This window comes from Balaenoptera musculus, chromosome 12, assembly GCF_009873245.2.
Source record: "Balaenoptera musculus isolate JJ_BM4_2016_0621 chromosome 12, mBalMus1.pri.v3, whole genome shotgun sequence".
In the NCBI taxonomy this organism is placed as follows: domain Eukaryota; kingdom Metazoa; phylum Chordata; class Mammalia; order Artiodactyla; family Balaenopteridae; genus Balaenoptera; species Balaenoptera musculus.
The window spans coordinates 69,713,754-69,731,784 of record NC_045796.1 but is presented as its reverse complement, the minus strand read 5'-3'; the positions used below and the strand labels follow the sequence as shown (position 1 = coordinate 69,731,784).

The 18,031-nt window shown below is 37.5% G+C and overlaps 1 protein-coding gene across 3 annotated transcripts in view; it reads left to right on the top strand.

Moving 5' to 3' along the window:
- Positions 1-18,031, top strand: part of SPACA1 (sperm acrosome associated 1) — a 204,308-nt gene that overhangs the window by 179,719 nt on the left and 6,558 nt on the right. For 2 of the 3 annotated variants that reach the window (XM_036870908.1, XM_036870907.1), the window contains exons 3-8: positions 4,697-4,786; positions 7,110-8,005; positions 10,511-10,567; positions 15,739-15,840; positions 16,600-16,706; positions 17,677-17,812. In XM_036870908.1, the coding sequence (XP_036726803.1) occupies positions 7,786-8,005; positions 10,511-10,567; positions 15,739-15,840; positions 16,600-16,706; positions 17,677-17,812 (622 nt within the window). In that variant the 5' untranslated portion in view covers positions 4,697-4,786; positions 7,110-7,785. The remainder of the gene's footprint in view (positions 1-4,696; positions 4,787-7,109; positions 8,006-10,510; positions 10,568-15,738; positions 15,841-16,599; positions 16,707-17,676; positions 17,813-18,031) is intronic. The other variant, XM_036870910.1, reaches the window with a different exon arrangement.

Sequence of the window (18,031 nt, the reverse complement as noted above, 5' to 3'; positions counted from 1 at the left end):
ACTGATAGAGTAAGTATACATAAAATTAGCACAGATATAGCTGACTTGACATATATTATCAATCAACTTGACCTAACTGACATTTGTAGAACAAGCACCAAACAAGAGAAGAAGGGACTTCCCTGGTGGTGCAGTGGTTAAGAATCCGCCTGCCAATGCAGGGGACATGGGTTTGAGCCCTGGTCCGGGAAGATCCCACATGCCGCTGAGCAACTAAGCAAGTGTGCAACAACTACTGAGCCTGCGCTCCAGAGCCCGCGAGCCACAACTACTGAGCCCACGTGCCACAACTACTGAAGCCTGTGTGCCTAGAGCACGTGCTCCACAACAAGAGAAGCCACTGCAATGAGAAGCCTGTGCACCGCAATGAAGAGTAGCCCCCGCTCGCCACAACTAGAGAAAGCCCATGTGCAGCAACGAAGACCCAACGCAGCCAAAAATAAAAAAAAAAACAAACAAGAGAAGAATACATATTCTTTTCACATGCACATGAAACATTTACCAATATAGATCATATTCTAGACCATAAAACTAATCTTAATAAAAGGATTCGAGTCATAATACAAAATATCAATATGTCCCCGACTGTAATACAACTAATTAGAAACCAATAGAAAAATATTTGGAAAGTTCCCAAATATGTGAAAACTAAATGTCACACTTCTAAACAATCCACGAGTCAAAGAAGAAATCAAAACGAAAATTAGAAAATATTTTTAATTGAATAAAAATGAAACAACAGCAAATGAGAAACTGAGCTAATGCTAAAGCAGTACTTAGGAAGAAATTTATAGCACTGAATGCCTATATTAAAAAGTAAGAAAAGTCTCGAAACAATGACCTCATCTTTCATCTTAAGGAACCAGAAAAAGAAGAGCAAGTTAAATCCAAACTAGACACAAGAAGCAAATAAAGATCAAAGCAGAAATCAATGAAATAGAAAGTATAGAAACAACAGAGAAAGTCATTGGAATCAAAAGCTGGTTCTCTGAGAGTATATCAATAAAACTGATAAGCTTTTAGCCTGACTGAGAGAGAAGATATAAATTAGCAATATCAGAAATGAGAGAGGTAACATCACTGTGGATTCCACAGATAATAAATGGATAATAAGGAAATTTTATAAACACTGTTATCCCTCTGAATTTGACAACTAAGGTGAAATTCCTTAGAAGACACAAACTACTAAAGCTCACTCCAAAAGAAACAGATAACCTGAACAAACCTGTATCTATTAAAGAGATGGAATTTGTAGTTAAAAATCTTCCCATGAAGAAATATTCAGGATGATAATTTACAGGTGAATTAAACCAAATATTAAAAAGGCAATAATGACAATTCAAACAAACTTTTCCAGAACACTGAAGAGGAAAGAATATTCCCCAACTCATACTGTGAGGCCAGCATTGCACTGATACCCAAACAAGACAAAGACATTACAAGAAAACTACAGACTAATATCCTTCATGAATATAGATGTAAAAATTATAAACAAAATATTAGCCAAATGAATGCAACAATATATAAAAAAGATAAACTAAATCATAATGATGAAGTAGATTTCATCCCAGGAATGCAGGGTTGGGTTAATATTAGATAATCAACCAATATAATTCATCATATTAATAAACTAAAAAAATCATCTCGATAGACATAGAAAAAACATCTGACATAATCCAACATCCATTCCTGATTAAAAACCAAAACAAAATGAAACTAAGAATAAAACAGAACTTCAACCTGACACAGAACTGCAAAAAAACCTACAGCTAACATCACACTTAATGGTAAAAGACTAAATTCTGTCCCTCTAAGATCATGAAAAAGACAAAGAGGTCTGCCTACATCACTTCTATTTAACCTCAGACTGGGGACTGTAGTCATTGCAATAAAGCAAGAAAAATAAATCCAGATTAGAATGGAAAAAGTGTCTTTATTCACAGATGGCATGATTGTCTATATAGAAAAGCCAAAGGAATATACAAGAAACCTATTAGAACTAATAAGTGTGTTTAGGAAAGTTGCAGTATACAAGATCAATATACAAATTTTTATTTTTATATACTAGCAATGAACAATCAGCAGTTGAAATTTAAAATAATACCATTAACAAAGCCATTATATATGAACTACTTATGGACAATTTTGACAAAAGATACAGAAGATCCATATGCTAAAAACTACAAAACACTGCAGAAAAGTTTAAAGATTGAAAGGGGTTTACCTTGTTCATGAGTCTGAAGACTCACTAATGATAAGAGGTCTTTTATTTCTAAATTAAGCTGTAAATTCAAGGCCAATCAAAACCTTAGCAGACTTTTTGTTGGAATTGACATACTGACTCTAAAATTCATACAAAGATGCAAAGACTTAGAATAGTCAAAATAATTTTGGAACAGTAGAACAAAGCTGGAAGACTGAAACTACCTGATTTCAAGACTATAATAAAGCTACAGTAATCAAAACAGTGTGATAGACGGATCAATGGAACAGTATAGAGTTCTGAAATAGACTCACACATAGGAAAAACTGATTTGTGACAATAGTGAAAAGGCAATTCAGTGGTGCTTTTTTTTTTTTCAACAAATGGTGTCAGGATAATTGAATACCCCTGTTAAAAAATGAAATTTAACCCATACCCCTACCCACATACAAAAATTAACTCAAAATGTGTCGTAAACCTAAATATAAAACCTAAAATTTCTGGAGGGAATCTGCAACCTTGCAAAGATTTCCTAGATAAGACACCAAACTCAACCCATAAAAGAACAAACGGGCAAATTGGAGTAAATAAAATTTAAATCTTCTACTCCTGAAAAGATACAGCTAGAAGAATGAAAAGCTAAGCTACAGACTGGAAGAAAATATTTGCAAAACGCACATCTGATAAAAGACTTTTATCATGAATATATATCCTAAAACTAAGGGAGCTGTAATACTCCGTGGGGTTTCTGCTATGGTGGCAGTAGGGAGTAGAGCTAGAGGTATAATTATAAACTTGAGATTCTGGAGAAATTTTGAGCTCAGAAATTAGGACAGTTTAGGCTTGTCACCTGGGAGTCTGTGTTCAGAATGCAGGGTGAGGGGTACTTCTATTTTGGAGGAATTAGATAAATGAAACAGGAAAGCAGTTAAGTTGGGTTTGGAGTGGGTGTGGGTAGAACAGTAATGAAATGGGATTGTGGAACAGACCTGGTTTCTCAGTAACTAAGGGAAATGAGAGTACTTGTTCATAGCATGGATTCAAAACTAAAAGAAATAAGCACAATATTAGATCAAAAAAATTGCAGGGGAAACCAAAAGATATGGGCAAATTCTAAAATTCTACTTTATTTTTTAATCATGTAGCACATGTAGGTGCCTGTGCACCTATAACCTGAATAACCACTGACAGAGAACCTTATTCAATTTTAGAAAATGTGGCTTAGCCCTACAAATAAGTCAAAACTTATTCACATGTGACACTTACTCTTTTCACAAAATGCTGATCACATTTTTCTAGAATATTATTCAATTTTCAATGGTTTTTTCAATTCTTGTTATTAAAATAGAGAAAGAATATCTTTTGGATACTATTCTTCCCTTAACACTTTGTAAATTCTCATTGCCTTAAGGAGGCCTTTAAAAGAAGGGCTTTGCGGGCAGCTGCATTACATGAGAAAATAAAGGGGTAGGAGAGGCTGAGACTGGAATAAGAGCAAAAAACTACTGAACATGTGATAGACAGAGAGAATGTATTATGACTATTTGAAACCACTATTTCTATGTACAAAAATTCAGGGGGGGCCCTCCTAGTTTCTACCATGAAATTCCTCCATGTAGCAATATAGTTTTAAGTGATGGACAGAGAATGAGAGCACAACAGGAATAAGGGTGCTAAACAGAAAGATCAGGGAGGGAACTTCCCTAGTGGTCCAGTGGTAAAGACTCCACGCTTCCAATGCAGTGGGCGTGAGTTTGATCCCTGGTCTGGGAACTAAGATCCCACATGCTGCATGGCACAGCTTAAAAAATAAATAAATAAAAATAAAAATACAGGGGAGAAGTTCTGCTTCTAGACACTTGCTCCAGGAAGAGAAAACTCTTTTCCCCTAAAGAAGAGAAATAGGATAAAAGTGGTTTGACAGCCCTCTCTCTGGGGGATTACTATGCGGAATGCTTTTTACCAATTCAAGCATATTAAAACCAAAATCAATTTGTCTCCCAGACACCTATTTTCATAAATTCTACTATAAAACAATGTTGATAACTTTGTAGTGTAACATTACAGCAATACTTCGAATATTATATTAAGTGGATGTACGTATATATTTTTCATGCATGTCTTTTCAGTGGCAGTGGTTTTCATCTTCTGGCTTTGTGTGTGTTTGTGTGTGTGTGTGTGTGTGTGTGGTCATCTCAAGCTGTCACTGGACATTTCCACTTGACTTTTTTTGATACCTCCAACTTAATTTCAACCTTAACCTTTTGATCTCCAACTTAACCTATTTGAACAAAACATCTACTGACTTTCCTTAACTCCCTTTACTTGTGCCTCTCCCTCATCTGCTTAGGTATCTAGTCACTCCATTTTGTTAATCCTTCCTTTGTAATTTCTCTCATTCATTTCTTTTTTCTTTTTTATGGTGATCCTCTATTCAGGGCTTTTCAATCTTGTGTTTATATCACAAATCTTCAAATTGGTCTTTCTTTTCAGAGCATGAGATGGAGTGGAGACTGGATAAAGGAATGATTTTACTGCCTCCAGACATGCCAAGTATGCTCACACAAAGGAAGTTCAGGAAGGGTAAGTTCAGACCAACCTAGGTGAGATACTTTGGGGTGGAGTGGGCAGAGGAGTCACAGAAGAATTGCTGAAATCCTTACTCCTTGGAAACCGGAGCTGGAGTTGGAGATGCTTACTGCCAGGCAGGGTGAGGAGAGCTGAGTGAACTGAGGCAAGGAGGTCAGAGGTACAAATCAGGGATTGAGGTTGTAATTCCTGGTCCTTGGTACATGTAAGGTCAGAGTAGGGTCAACCCTTCTTGATACTCTGCCCTTAATGTTTGTTTCACTTATTTATGCTTCAACTAGAAGTACTATAAGTTTGTTGAGGACAGATACTTTTCTTATAACTTATGTGAGGAACACAATATTTTATGGGACTAGTATTGCTGCTATTACAGATATTATTTGAATATTCTTTATTTAAGAGTAAAATCTTTCAGCTCCTCTTTGAGGCCCTTAATTTCCATCCAGATTCTCTTTGGAGCTGTTTATTTAGTCATTAATGGTTCTTTGAATTAAATCATTTACCTTAGAGTTCATAAGACTTCCTTTTCAGGAAAGAGGATACCAAAAGAGACCATCTTCAGGAAAAAGATGTGTCCTAAATATGAAGAATTCAACAATGTTGCCATGAAATACTACAGATTTTCTTTTTCAAGTTTGTGTTTGAAAGCATAATGGGTGACTTATTTTTCTTAGCATTTAAAAAAGAAAAAAATTGGACTCATTTGGCCATGAAACAAACATCTTTGTGTCTCAAGATCATCTCTTAATTTCTCATTTTAATTTCCCTCACAATCTTGTGACTTGCTATAATATTTTATGGTATTTTAGTTGATATAAAATATTATTATGGCCTCCTTACCAATACCAATTTGAACTTTAATATTGACCATTCTTAGCAGTTCTTTTCTCACTATTTTCAAAGCTAAAAGCATTTTTGAAAGAAAAATTCAAATAAAAATTTCATTTTTGTTTCAAGTAATCTACTTTTGCTACAAATAAGTGGCTCTGAAGACCCTCCTAGTAAGTTTCTCAGTTACTTGCTTAGCTGTTAGTCTGCTGAGGCTGGATGTACATATGTTCCAAAAGCCAGTTTATGCCTGAAGTTCACTCTGTAGTAGATTACTCTTCAGCCCATGTATCATAAGAATTTAGACATTAAACCTCAAGGTAGGGGATAATATTATATAGAAACATAGCCAAATGAGCTTTGTTTCAAATCCGAGACAGAAATCCATCAAACCATCTATTCATCAATATTTTCTTAATACCACATTATAGCTATTAAATCAAACCAAATGTGGAATAACAAGATAAAAAAATTTTAACCCTAATTTGTTTTCGGTCCTTTAACTCTTGACTACCCACTGACTGCTTCTTCACTGTTAATTTTAAATTATATGAAACACTAAGCATTGAATGAGCATTCAGGAAATGTGGTTGTGAGGCCCTGCACTACAGATAATTTTCTGGATGATCTTGGGTGAGTCATTTAATCTCTCCAGTTCTTTTTTTTATTTTATTTTTTTATACAGCAGGTTCTTATTCATCATCAATTTTATACACATCAGTGTATACATGTCAATCCCAATTGCACAATTCATCACCCCCCCCACCCCTCTGTCTCTCCAGTTCTTAATCTCTTCACCTAAAAATGAGGAACTTGGAGTGTTAGATTATTTCTAAGCTTCCTTTGACTCAAAAAGCCTATGAGTCTATTCTTCAAGAAATTTTAATTAATTAGAGCTGACCTCTTGAAATTAACATCATTAATTGAAGGAACCTAACTGAATTTCATTTCTTTCTATGACAAAATTGGACACAGTGATACTAAGTACCATCAAAAGGGCAGTGGGGAGTTACACTTACCTCTAATATTTTCTACTGATTCAAGTGGGAATGCCAAGGTATTCTTGCTTCCAGTCTGATTCAACCTTAATAAAAGACAGGAATCTTTTTTAGTAAAAGAATTGATTCTTGGGTTAAATTAACGTGTGGATTAGTGGATCATTGTCAGAGACTGACTTCTTAGTGCTCTATTCTTGGCCTGTTGCCCTTTTAAACATTTTTGTTAGTGATCTGAAGGAAACATTTTCCAAATCAAACTTGGGAGAAATATCTAATATATTAAGGCAACAGAATCAGATTTCAGAAGAATCTCAATGAGACTTTAAAAAATAGGCCAAAAGCACGAAGATAGACATTCACAAGGGACAAAGGTTAAGTCCGATATTTGGTTCCAAAAACATCAGCTATCCAAATAGAGAAAGGAGAAGAACTAGTCTGACAGTAGTTGCATCTTCCCCTCTCCTTTCCTTTCCCCCCACCTCGCATTCTAGCTCAACGAAGCCCCACGCGGAGCTGGAGCTGACGGCACTGCACAAAGTCTTAAAACGTGAGTACATGCTTGACCTGCATCAGCAATAGTGTTCAGATCAAAGAGAGAAAGTGCACCCCCTATATCCTCTACAAATCAAGCCTCACCTGCAGATACGGATCAAGTTTGGGGCAACCTACTTAAGGCCATGATGAATCATTCTTGATACACGCCGAGTTGGCTATTGTGCATAAGTAATTTGAAGCCAAGTCATATAGAGAGTGCTTGAATCAGGTCTAGGGAGTCTGGTTTGGAGAGGCGTAAACGCAGGAAGGACGAGCACCTTTTAGCAGAAAGCAGGGTCAGGGAAAACTGCCACCGACTGCAGTTGCCTGGCTGCTCGCCTAATAAGGAAGTGCGAAGGCGTGGCCCCCCCAGCGTGCCGGGTTGGCCTAGAACGCCGGAAGGGGCGGGGCGGACCCGAGCGCCGTCGGAAGTGGCCTGCGGGACGCCTTGCTTGCGGTCAGGCCTACGCGCGTTCCGTGGGCCCAGCGCGATGGTGACGTTCCGTGACGCGTCAGTGGTTGCCGGCGCACGGTGTGGGCGTTCGGAGTCGGGCGGCTCCTCTCTTCGAAGCACCTCTGCTCGGGAGCGGGCGGCTGCGACTGCACCTTGGGCGGCCGTCCGGGCCGAGAACCATGAGCCCCGGGGGCGCAGGCTGCTCCGCCGGGCTGCTGCTGACAGTCGGCTGGCTGCTCCTGGCGGGCCTCCAGTCAACGTACGGGATCAACATCACCGCGGTCCAGGATCCCAGCTTGGCCAACGAGGGCGAGGACGAGGGCGAGAACGAGGGCGAGGAGGAGGCTGAAAACGACAGCGAGGCCGAGAACGAGCCCCAGGCTGAGGCCGAGGAGGATGGTGAGTGTGGGAGTCTCCGTGGCGGGGACCCGCAGGCACCCGTTGAGGGCCAAGCCTTCCCTGCTCTTTGAGGACGATGAGAACTATCCAAGTTAACATCTGTAGAGCTCGCTCTCAAAACCAGCCCCAAATTTATACATTATCGCACACCTCATGGCCTTAAAAAAAAGATGTGCTAATTCTCCAAGACCAGAGCAAGATAAACGAGCACATGTATAGAAATTGCTACAGAAATACTGCTGAATATTGCTCTGGACAAGGGAATAGATGCTTATTTTTTTGAGCATCAGAGAGTAGCTTCCCACCACGGGGACCGATTTTCACTCCCCTTGCAGTTATGTTTTTTCCTTTCCATTGCAGTTTTTTTTTTTTTTTTCTTGAAGTTCCAAATTGCCTGAGGTCTTCCTCCTTTTCACATTTGCAATTTGGGTTAGAACTCAAGGGAGTTCCGAATTCCCCTCACGGTGACACGTCTAGATAGACCAAGATGCTGACAGAATTCCCCGGAAGCCCCGTGTCAGCTTCATGCAGCCTCCACCCTTGAGCCCCTCTGCAGTGTGATAGTGTTTTATTTGTAAGTTCAACTTTGAGTCACAAAGGAACGGTGGCAGTAGAAAACACCAATAAAGGGATCCAACTAGAGGCTTTGTTAGATGATATAATAATACATGTTAATCAACGAAGACTGAGCCTGTGTTTGATACATAAATTTGCCTTATTCTCCTGGCTCACTAAGCAATAAAACTTGACAAGCTGTGGTACATGTTACATTGATTAGTAACTCACGTGCTTGTAGGTAAAAGGTCAGTTGCAGGTTTGCAGCCATCTAAAGGAGAATACTTCCCTTCCCTCCATAGATGACCCAGCTGAGATTCTTTTAAATATCCTTGGCAGTCTTATGTCTCCTATACGTACAAAGTAGGTGCTGTATTTATCAGCCATTCTTTTATTTCCTGATGATGGATAGTGACCCTCAGCGACATAAAGAAATTGACTATCTGATGTTAATGGTGGAATTGAGGTTTGTACTGCCTTGATAACATTACATTTCAGAGAGCTTGGAGAAGTCCTTGACTTTGGAAATATGAAAAAGAGAACTAGGGTAGAAAAGAACATGTTCTAAAGCGTAGTAGCTATTGCTTCTCTCTAGTTTTAAAAGTAATTAACAATTCAAACTGGTCAAGGGATAGTTCTAGCTGTAAATGCTAGAGTTTAGGCTAAACCCAGGTGATGGAGTTATAATGCCTTAGATTCAAATTTGTGTTTCATAATGTACCAGCAGAAGGTATCCAAGCATTTCAAGCAAAAATGTCAATTCAGAATTGATCAGTCATAGTCCAAATTATTTCACAAAGTCAATATTGATTTACTTATATATACATCAATTGTATATTTGCTTGCTGTATATTCAAGGCACTGTATTTGGTGCTTATAAGTATAGAAGTGTTTATGAAAAATTACAATAATCAAAATAGGAAAAAATCTTAGAATTATATGAAATTATAAGTACAAAATGAATGAAGTGTGAATGAGGTTATGCTATCTTAAGCATGCTTGTAGGGCTAAACAAGTTACAGAATGCCTGCATGCACGTTATCATGTTTAATTCTTATAATAATCAGATAAGTTCTCCTTTCCAAATTTTGCAGAGGGGTTAAATAGGCCTGACACAGTTGAAGGAATTTGCCCAAACTCAGAATAGCTAATTAGTGGTAGAGTAGCAATTTGGACTCCAGTTTTGATGCATATTCCCATGTAATATTGTTGCCTCAGGACATAATGCCTTTTAAAAATTACCTTCTAGCACCTCATTTAATATTTATTTTTATTGAGCTTCTAGTCCTAATCTGAGTTATGAAGAATTGATTATATACTACAGCTAGTGGAATTCATGTCAAATTTCAGAACAATTAGAAAAAGAGAAACATGAGATTTAAAACCAACAATATTTAGCTACTCGAATACTTATATATTCCTAGATTATCCTGCTAAATAAAGTGTCGAAATAAATTCTTAGGAATAATTTACCATCTTAACCTGAGAATGAGTAGAACCAATCTATAACATAATTTTAATGAACACTTTGCATAACTACTTCTTTTTGGGTAGAAATAACTCACTCAAATTTTTTTGGAAAACAGAGAATAGAAAAAATTGGGCCCTATAATTGGCAGGCTTTTTTGTGTTTTTCTGACCTCCTATATAACTTTAACTCACCATGTATTACACTCATGAAAAACAGTATTTTTAAATTATGTACAAGGTTTAAATATAAATCTTTGTAAGTTATTTCCTAATTTAATTCTTCAAAGGTTTAGTTTTCTTTTGATTTAAACAGTAATAGAAGATGTACTAGGAATGACATTGCCTTTCTGATTTAATAAAACTTTAAAAATGTCTGCTTTCCATATGATAAGTGCTTGTATCCTCCATCCCCAAGTAAGAGTTCTTCACTTAGAAAAGTTTTCCTATGATTAAATAATGTATTTTTGCATTTATGTTTAGTTTCAAATAGGACAGTAGTCAAAGAAGTAGAATTTGGGATGTGCACCGTTACATGCGGTAAGTAGCATAGAACAGATAAATAACATTGTATTGAGGCCGGGGCGGGGGGGTAAAAACAATGTGTACTCTCATTCATCTCTCACTGATTTCTATTTCTAATATCTATGATTTACACACAAAACTCAAACTGATTGCTTTACAAGGTAGGATATTTTCAGTTCATAACCTCTAAGTCTTACTTTAAGCCAACTCCCTATATGTATATTTTTTGGGGGGAGGGGCACATAAACTGCTTTCACCAAAGTAAAACTTTATCTCACAGATGTTCAGAAGATGAAAGATCTTCTGATGCATCTCACAGATGTCTTCCACATACTGTGCTGGCAAATCTATCAAGAAATTTACTTTATTTGTAATAATCTATTCTAAATGATACATTTTCCCAATTTATATGTCATGTCTTAGAGAAAAGAGGTATTGGCTTTGTGGGGAAAATAATATTCAAAGACTATGACTTATTTTGATCATTCCTTGAATAGAAATTGGACATAAAAATCTCTTACATGGGGGTGGGATTAAGACTACTCATACTATAATAGACCAGTGTTTCTCAAACTTAAGTGTTCACCCTAGGTGCCTGAAGGGCTTGTTAAAACATGGATTGCTAGGCCTACTTCAAAATTTCTAACTCACTAGGCCTTTGAAGGGGTCTAAGAATTTGTATTTCTAAACAAGTTCAAAAATGATGCTGTTTTTTAAAAGACCATCTTTTGAGAACCACTATAGACTAGTGTGCTAAGAAGACAGTAGATAATTCACAATGAAATTAAGTTTATTCTAAATAGAACCTGCCTTGGAAAAAAGACAGTGACAGGAGGGAAGGACAAAAAGCAGAGGATAAGAAGACAGAAAGTCCATGCAGATATGGATCAGAACAATATGTACGTTTTTTATTTTTTGGTCAAAAATTGTGCCTGAATTGTTTTTGAGATAGCATTTTTTAAATGATGTTAAAATAGATCTAACATAAAATTTACTACTTTAACAATTTTTTAAATGTACAATTTAGTGAAATTAAGCACATTCACATTGTCATGCAATCATTACCACGATCCACCCCAGAACTTTTTCATCATCCCAAACTGAAACCTCCGCACCAATTCAACAGTAATTCCCCACTCGCCCCAGCCCCTTTCAGCCATTATTGTACTTTCTGTCTCTTGAGATAGTTTGAAACCTGTTTTTTACTTTAACTTCTTAGTGTGTCAGAGTCAGAAAATTAGAGGAATTCTGTGTAATAAACCTGTGTTTATTCATTTGCAAATTACATCTTCTGGCTGCTTACTTGAGAAATTTTCACAGGTAGAGAATTATTTTTATGACACTTCTAGTAATTGATACTGTCCTACTCTATTATTTAAAGATGTGCTTCAGGGACTTCCCTGGTGGCGCAGTGGTTAAGAATCCGCCTGCCAATGCAGGGGACACGAGTTCGAGCCCTGGTCCGGGAGGATCCCACGTGCCATGGAGCAACTAAGCCCGTGCGCCACAACTGCTGAGCCTGCACTCTGGAGCCCGTGAGCCACAACTGCTGAGCCCACGTGCCACAATTACTGAAGCCCGCGTGCCTGGAGCCCATGCTCCGCAATGGGAGAGGCCACTGCAGTGAGAGGCCCCTGTGCCACGGTGAGGAGTGGCCCTCGCTCGCCACAACTAGAGAGGGCCCGCGCGCAGCAACAAAGACCCAAAGCAGCCAAAAATAAAATAAATAAATAAATGTTTTAAAAAAGATGTGCTTCAGAAACTATATATTATATTTGTTTATTCAGCAATTTTTTTTGTTTTCTGTTTTTTTATTTTTGCCTACTATGTTTCAGGTATTGTTATAGGTGCTAGGAATAAAGCAGTGAACAAAGAAGTGGAAACTCTCTGCCTTCAAAGAACATATTTTTTGGTAGGGGCAAAGAGATTAAAAGTGCCTTCGTTTTTTTAAAAAAATTAATTAATTAATTAATGGCTGTGTTGGGTCTTTGTTTCTGTGCGAGGGCTTTCCCTAGTTGCGGCAAGTGGGGGCCACTCTTCATTGTGGTGCGCGGGCCTCTCTTGTTGTGGAGCACAGGCTCCAGACGCGCAGGCTCAGTAATTGTGGCTCACGGGCCTAGTCGTTCCGTGGCATGTGGGATCCTCCCAGACCAGGGCCTGAACCCGTGTCCCCTGCATTGGCAGGCAGATTCTCAACCACTGCACCACCAGGGAAGCCCCAGTGCCTTCGGTTTTTTAAGTAAAAATAAAAGGCACAGTTTTCATTTTCACCAAGAACTTTATCGAACAACGTATTCACCCTTTTGCTCCAATACCTTCTGCCATTTTTCAGGCAACTTCATAATTCCATCTTCCCCAAACTTTTTATCTTTTTGAGCAAAGAACTGTTCCAGGTGCCTTTTACAGTGTTCCAGGGAATTGAAATTTTTTCCATTAAGAGAATTTTGTAAAGACCGAAATAAATGGAAATCTGTAGGTGCAACGTCTGGTGAATATGATGGATGAATCAGAACTTCCCAGCCAAATTGTAACAGTTTTTGCCTGGTCATCAAAGAAGCACGCAGTCTTGTGTTATCCTGCTGGAAGATTATGCATTTTCTGTTGACTCATTCTGGACACTTCGTCGAGTGTCACTTTCGGTTGTTCTAATTGGGAGCAGTACTTGTTGGAATTAATCGTTTGGTTTTCCCAAAGGAGCTCATAATAGAGGGCTCCCTTCCAACCCCACCGTATACACAACATCACCTTCTTTGGATGAAGACCAGCCTTTGGTGTGGTTGGTGGTGGTTCATTTTGCTTGCCCCACAGCCTCTTCCGTTCCACATGGTTGCAATGTCCACTTTTCACTGCCTGTCACAATTTGTTTTAAAAATGGAACGTTTTCTTTAAACAAATGTTTTCATTACTTTTCAGTAGAGAATCGCATGCAGAAATACGGTCAAGAAGGTTTTTTTTGCTTAACTTACCTGGAACCCAAACATCAAAGCGATTCACATAACCAAGCTGGTGCCAATGATTTTCAGTGCTTGATTTGGATATTTTTGAGTATGTCGGCTATCTCCTGCATGGTATAACACTAATTCTTCTCAATTACTGTTTCGATTGGATTGCTGTCAATTTCAACTGGTCTACCTGACCGTGGAGCATCGTCCAGTGAGAAATCTCCGGCACGAAACTTCACAAACCACTTTTGACATGTTCAGTCGGTCACAGTACCTTCTCCATACACTGCACAAATCTTTTTGTGCGTTTCAGTTGCAGTTTTACCTTTCTTGAAATAATAAAGCATAATAATGCCAAAAATGTTGCTTTTTTTCTTCCATCTTCAATATTAAAATGGCTACACAAAAATTCACCAATTTTGATAAGTCTTTTTTTAAATGCACACTGATATGACTGCTGTCACATACTATCTAACAAAATTGTTTCAAATGAAGTTAAAGACAACTAAGTGCTACTAGAGCCATCTTATGGAAAAGATCAAATGACCCTTTTGGCCCACCCAATAATATGTAAAACATGTAATATGTCAGATGGTGATAAGTTCTAAAAAGAAAATAAACCATAAAAGGCAATATTTCACATCTATAATTTTAAGTATTAAGATATCTTTTCAATTTATAACAACTATTTAAAGGAAAAAATGCTTTCGTGAAAATTCTGTTGAACCCCCAAAACAATATTTTAGTAGTCAAAAAGTTTTCTTTTCTTGGAATACACAGGCAGATTTTTAAGTATGGACTTACAGAAAATCTCACATCTACACACATCATTGCGATAAACTGTATCTGGCTAAATAAATAAATGCATAAAATACCTGCTTGGAAAATATGCATTTCAGAATAAGGCTATGCCTTTATAGAGAAGTACCATTCATAAATTCAAGGGGAGCCATTCTGCACCCATTCTTAAGCATCTCTTTTAATCAAAAGAGACCTTTCCCCCTCCAACCTTCCTTCTCTTTATCTTATATGGAGTACTCTCCTTTGTGTCTCAAAGTTTGGTCCACAGACTCGCTACATCAGCATCGACTGAGAACTTGTTAGAAATGCAGAACCTCAGGACCTACTGCAGACCTACTTACTGAATCAGGATTCACATGTTAGTATGTCTCCAGGTGTTTTGCAAGCACTCTGAAGTTTGAGAACCGCTGTTATAAGCCATCTCTAGACTTCAACTTTCCCTTGCCTTATGAATGGGTTTTATGATTAACATCTTGCAGGGACTGAAAGAGGGAATCTGGTAGAAAGGATATCAAGATGGACTATTCCTTAGCCTGTGACAACACAGTCTTATCACAGGTCATTTATCACAGGACATGTTCAGCACGTCACTGAACCAGCTTTTATCATTTCCCTCAATTCTGGTGATGGTAGGGCAAACTCAGTGGAGATCTGAGATCAGTCAGTAAAGACGTGATTTCTTGCTATGAAATGTGTGGCAATTCTAATGAGAGTATCTTTTTGGAAATGGAGATTTGGTCATTAGTAGTCTGTCCTGATGTATTTAATACAGGGATTTTTACCAATTTCGATATTAAAAAGCATCATTTATGTTAAAATGTAATTTTTTAATTTCCTCTGCAAGCTCAACCCACGCCACCCCCCAAAAAAAAGTTCCATGGTTAAATTAATTTGGAAGATCCAGTGTACTACTGTATTTCATCAAATCTAAGACTTTCTTGGCTGTGATAATCACATTTTATGCATCTCTAAAAAAGGAAAAATGCTGCCATTCTTGACACGCTGTCAATTCTAAGATGCATTCTGATTTCAAAGATGTTAAAATGTAAAAATTTTACATCTTAGATCAATGAAAGTTTCCACATAAAAGCACATTAATTTACTAGCGTATTAAAAGTTCCCCTAAATTTCTGAGGAAAGAGGTTCCTTTCATTTTAATGTAATGTATAATTTCCAAATGTATATAACCATGGAATCCTTTTTCTTATGGTAACAACCAGAGGAACTAGTGTTTCATGTAACTCGCTTTGGAAAATGCTGTTTTATGAAATAATTCAAAATGAGGGACCTAAAAATGTCTAAATGTTATTACCCTGAATTTAGGAATTTAATTTCTGAAATTAGGAGAAAAGTCTCAAAAAGACCTAGGTAGAAAAGTAATGGAACTCTGGAATTATTATTATTATTATTATTTTTAACATTTGCTGATTTCTTTTACCAAAGGTGTTGGTATAAGAGAAGTTATATTAACAAATGGATGCCCTGGCAGTGAATCCAAATGTATCGTACGGGTGGAAGAATGTCGTGGACCAGTCGATTGTGGCTGTGAGTTGGCCTATGTATTGGAGGGAGACTGAGGGGGAAGCATTTACTCTGGGGAAATATCCTTAACCTCAGGTTGCCGTGAGTGGAAGGAGGTGATCAAATGATATACTGAAAGGAATTCATAAGAAAACTTAAGCTTCCGCTTCTCTAGACAGTTACAACTCTTTCTACTCTACTTTTGCTTCACATTTTTTCAGTGATGTGTAAATTTAACATATTCTCTCTAGTACACTGGAACCATATTGCACTCAGGGTCTGTGGTTGAGGCTGTCCTCCAGTGAAACGCTTTTGACACTTTGGTCATGACAGCTTATCAGTAGATTGGTAAACCCTACATTGGGAACCTTGAGAGCCACTCTATACCACCTTTCACTAGTCTGAGATTCCATTATCTTTAAACATGGAAGGGACGGAGTGTATGGGGCGGGAGGGGGATTCTGACCCTAAGCAGTAAATTGGAAGCCACTAGTAGATCTCAAAGTTTAATAGATCACTAAGTAGTATGCCCTTGCTATCTCTTCTCCACGATTTATTCTGCTGAAGGAACAGACAGGTATGGTGTTTTCTACCTGCCTCTTTTGGCGACTTAACCTTTGATGCCTCTCTGCTCCTCTACAGTCAAACTTTCAGTAATACGTTTGCTAACTTCCAGCATGCAATTGGTTTTAAAGTTGGAAGTGACCTTTAAAAGTAGTATTGTGTATAAAGCAGTTTACAGTGCCCATTGGTATATATGTATTTAATTTTTCTTTTTTTCAGGGGGTAAACCAATTTCAGAAAGTCTTGAAAGTGTTAGGCTAGCATGTGTTCATACATCTCCTGCAAACCGTTTCAAATATATTTGGAGACTTCTAAGGCCAGACCAAGTGAGTAATGAATGTATGTAATTTGGTGCTTTCTAGTGAGTGATAAAATTTGTTTCCCAGTGCTTGATGACTCTCAGAAAACTTTCTCTTTAAAAGCAGTTTGCAAAAATGAAGTTAAAATCATACAACTTTATTATTATTGGGATTTAAATTTTTTCATTGCTTAGTGAGGCTAAGACTTTACATATGTCTTAGGGCCAGCTACTATCAGAACTTAAAAACACCTATTTTATATAAAGTGTTCTATTTTGGAAGCAAGAGTTTCATTTGTATATATAGTACAGACAGTACTGATAACAGTAGCTAACATTAATAGAGGGCTTATTCAGTGCCAGACATACACAAAGTGCTAGAGTTTCTTTTACTCACATAACAATCTATGAGGTAATTCCCATCATTATACCCATTTTACAGATAAGTACAGTTGTTGCTCAGTATGCTCAGGGGATTGATTCCAGGACCCCTTCAGATACCAAAACTGGGATGCCCAAGTTCCTTATATAAAATGGAGTAGTATTTGCATATAACATAAGTACATCCTCCCATATACTTTAAATCATCTCTAGATTATTTATAATACAATGTAAATGCTATATAAATAGTTGTAAATAAAATGTAAATGCCAAGTAAATACTACTGTGCAACCAATTCAAGTTTTGCTTTTTGGAACTTTCTGGAATTTTTTTTCTGAATATTTTTAATCTATGGTTGGTTGAGTCCACTGACATGGAACCCAAGGATATGGAGGACCAGCTGCAGCTGAGATGCAGAGAGTAACTTGCCCTGCTTCACACAGGCAGGAAGTTGGTACTTGTTATCTGGATTATCTGACTTTAAAATACATGTGCATAATTAATTACTGTCCTAGACTGAGAGAAAGTGGCTCTTATTTTGTTACAAGAAATAAATTGTTTCCTGATCTTAAGTTTTCATGAAGAATGTTGTTACCTTTTTTTGCCTTTTAAAATAGCAGGCCATTATACTTGCAAATGATTCAGCAATCCTGGAGGTTCACAGGGATACTCACCCCAAGGCTTTTGAGTGTGAAACCTTGGATAATAATGAAATAGTAGCATCTATTAAATTCACAATCTATACAACAACTGGTAAGTACCCAACAATGTTTTGGTTTGCTTATATCTCAAACTTCAAAGCACATCAGAATCCCCTGGAGGTCTCATTGAAACACAGATCACTAGCCCAACCCCCATAATTTCTGATTCTGTAGATCTTTAGTGGAGCTGGCACAAGAATTTCCATTTCTAACAAGTTCCTAGGTGCTATTGGTCCAGAGATCACATTTTGGAACCACTAGTTTTATACCA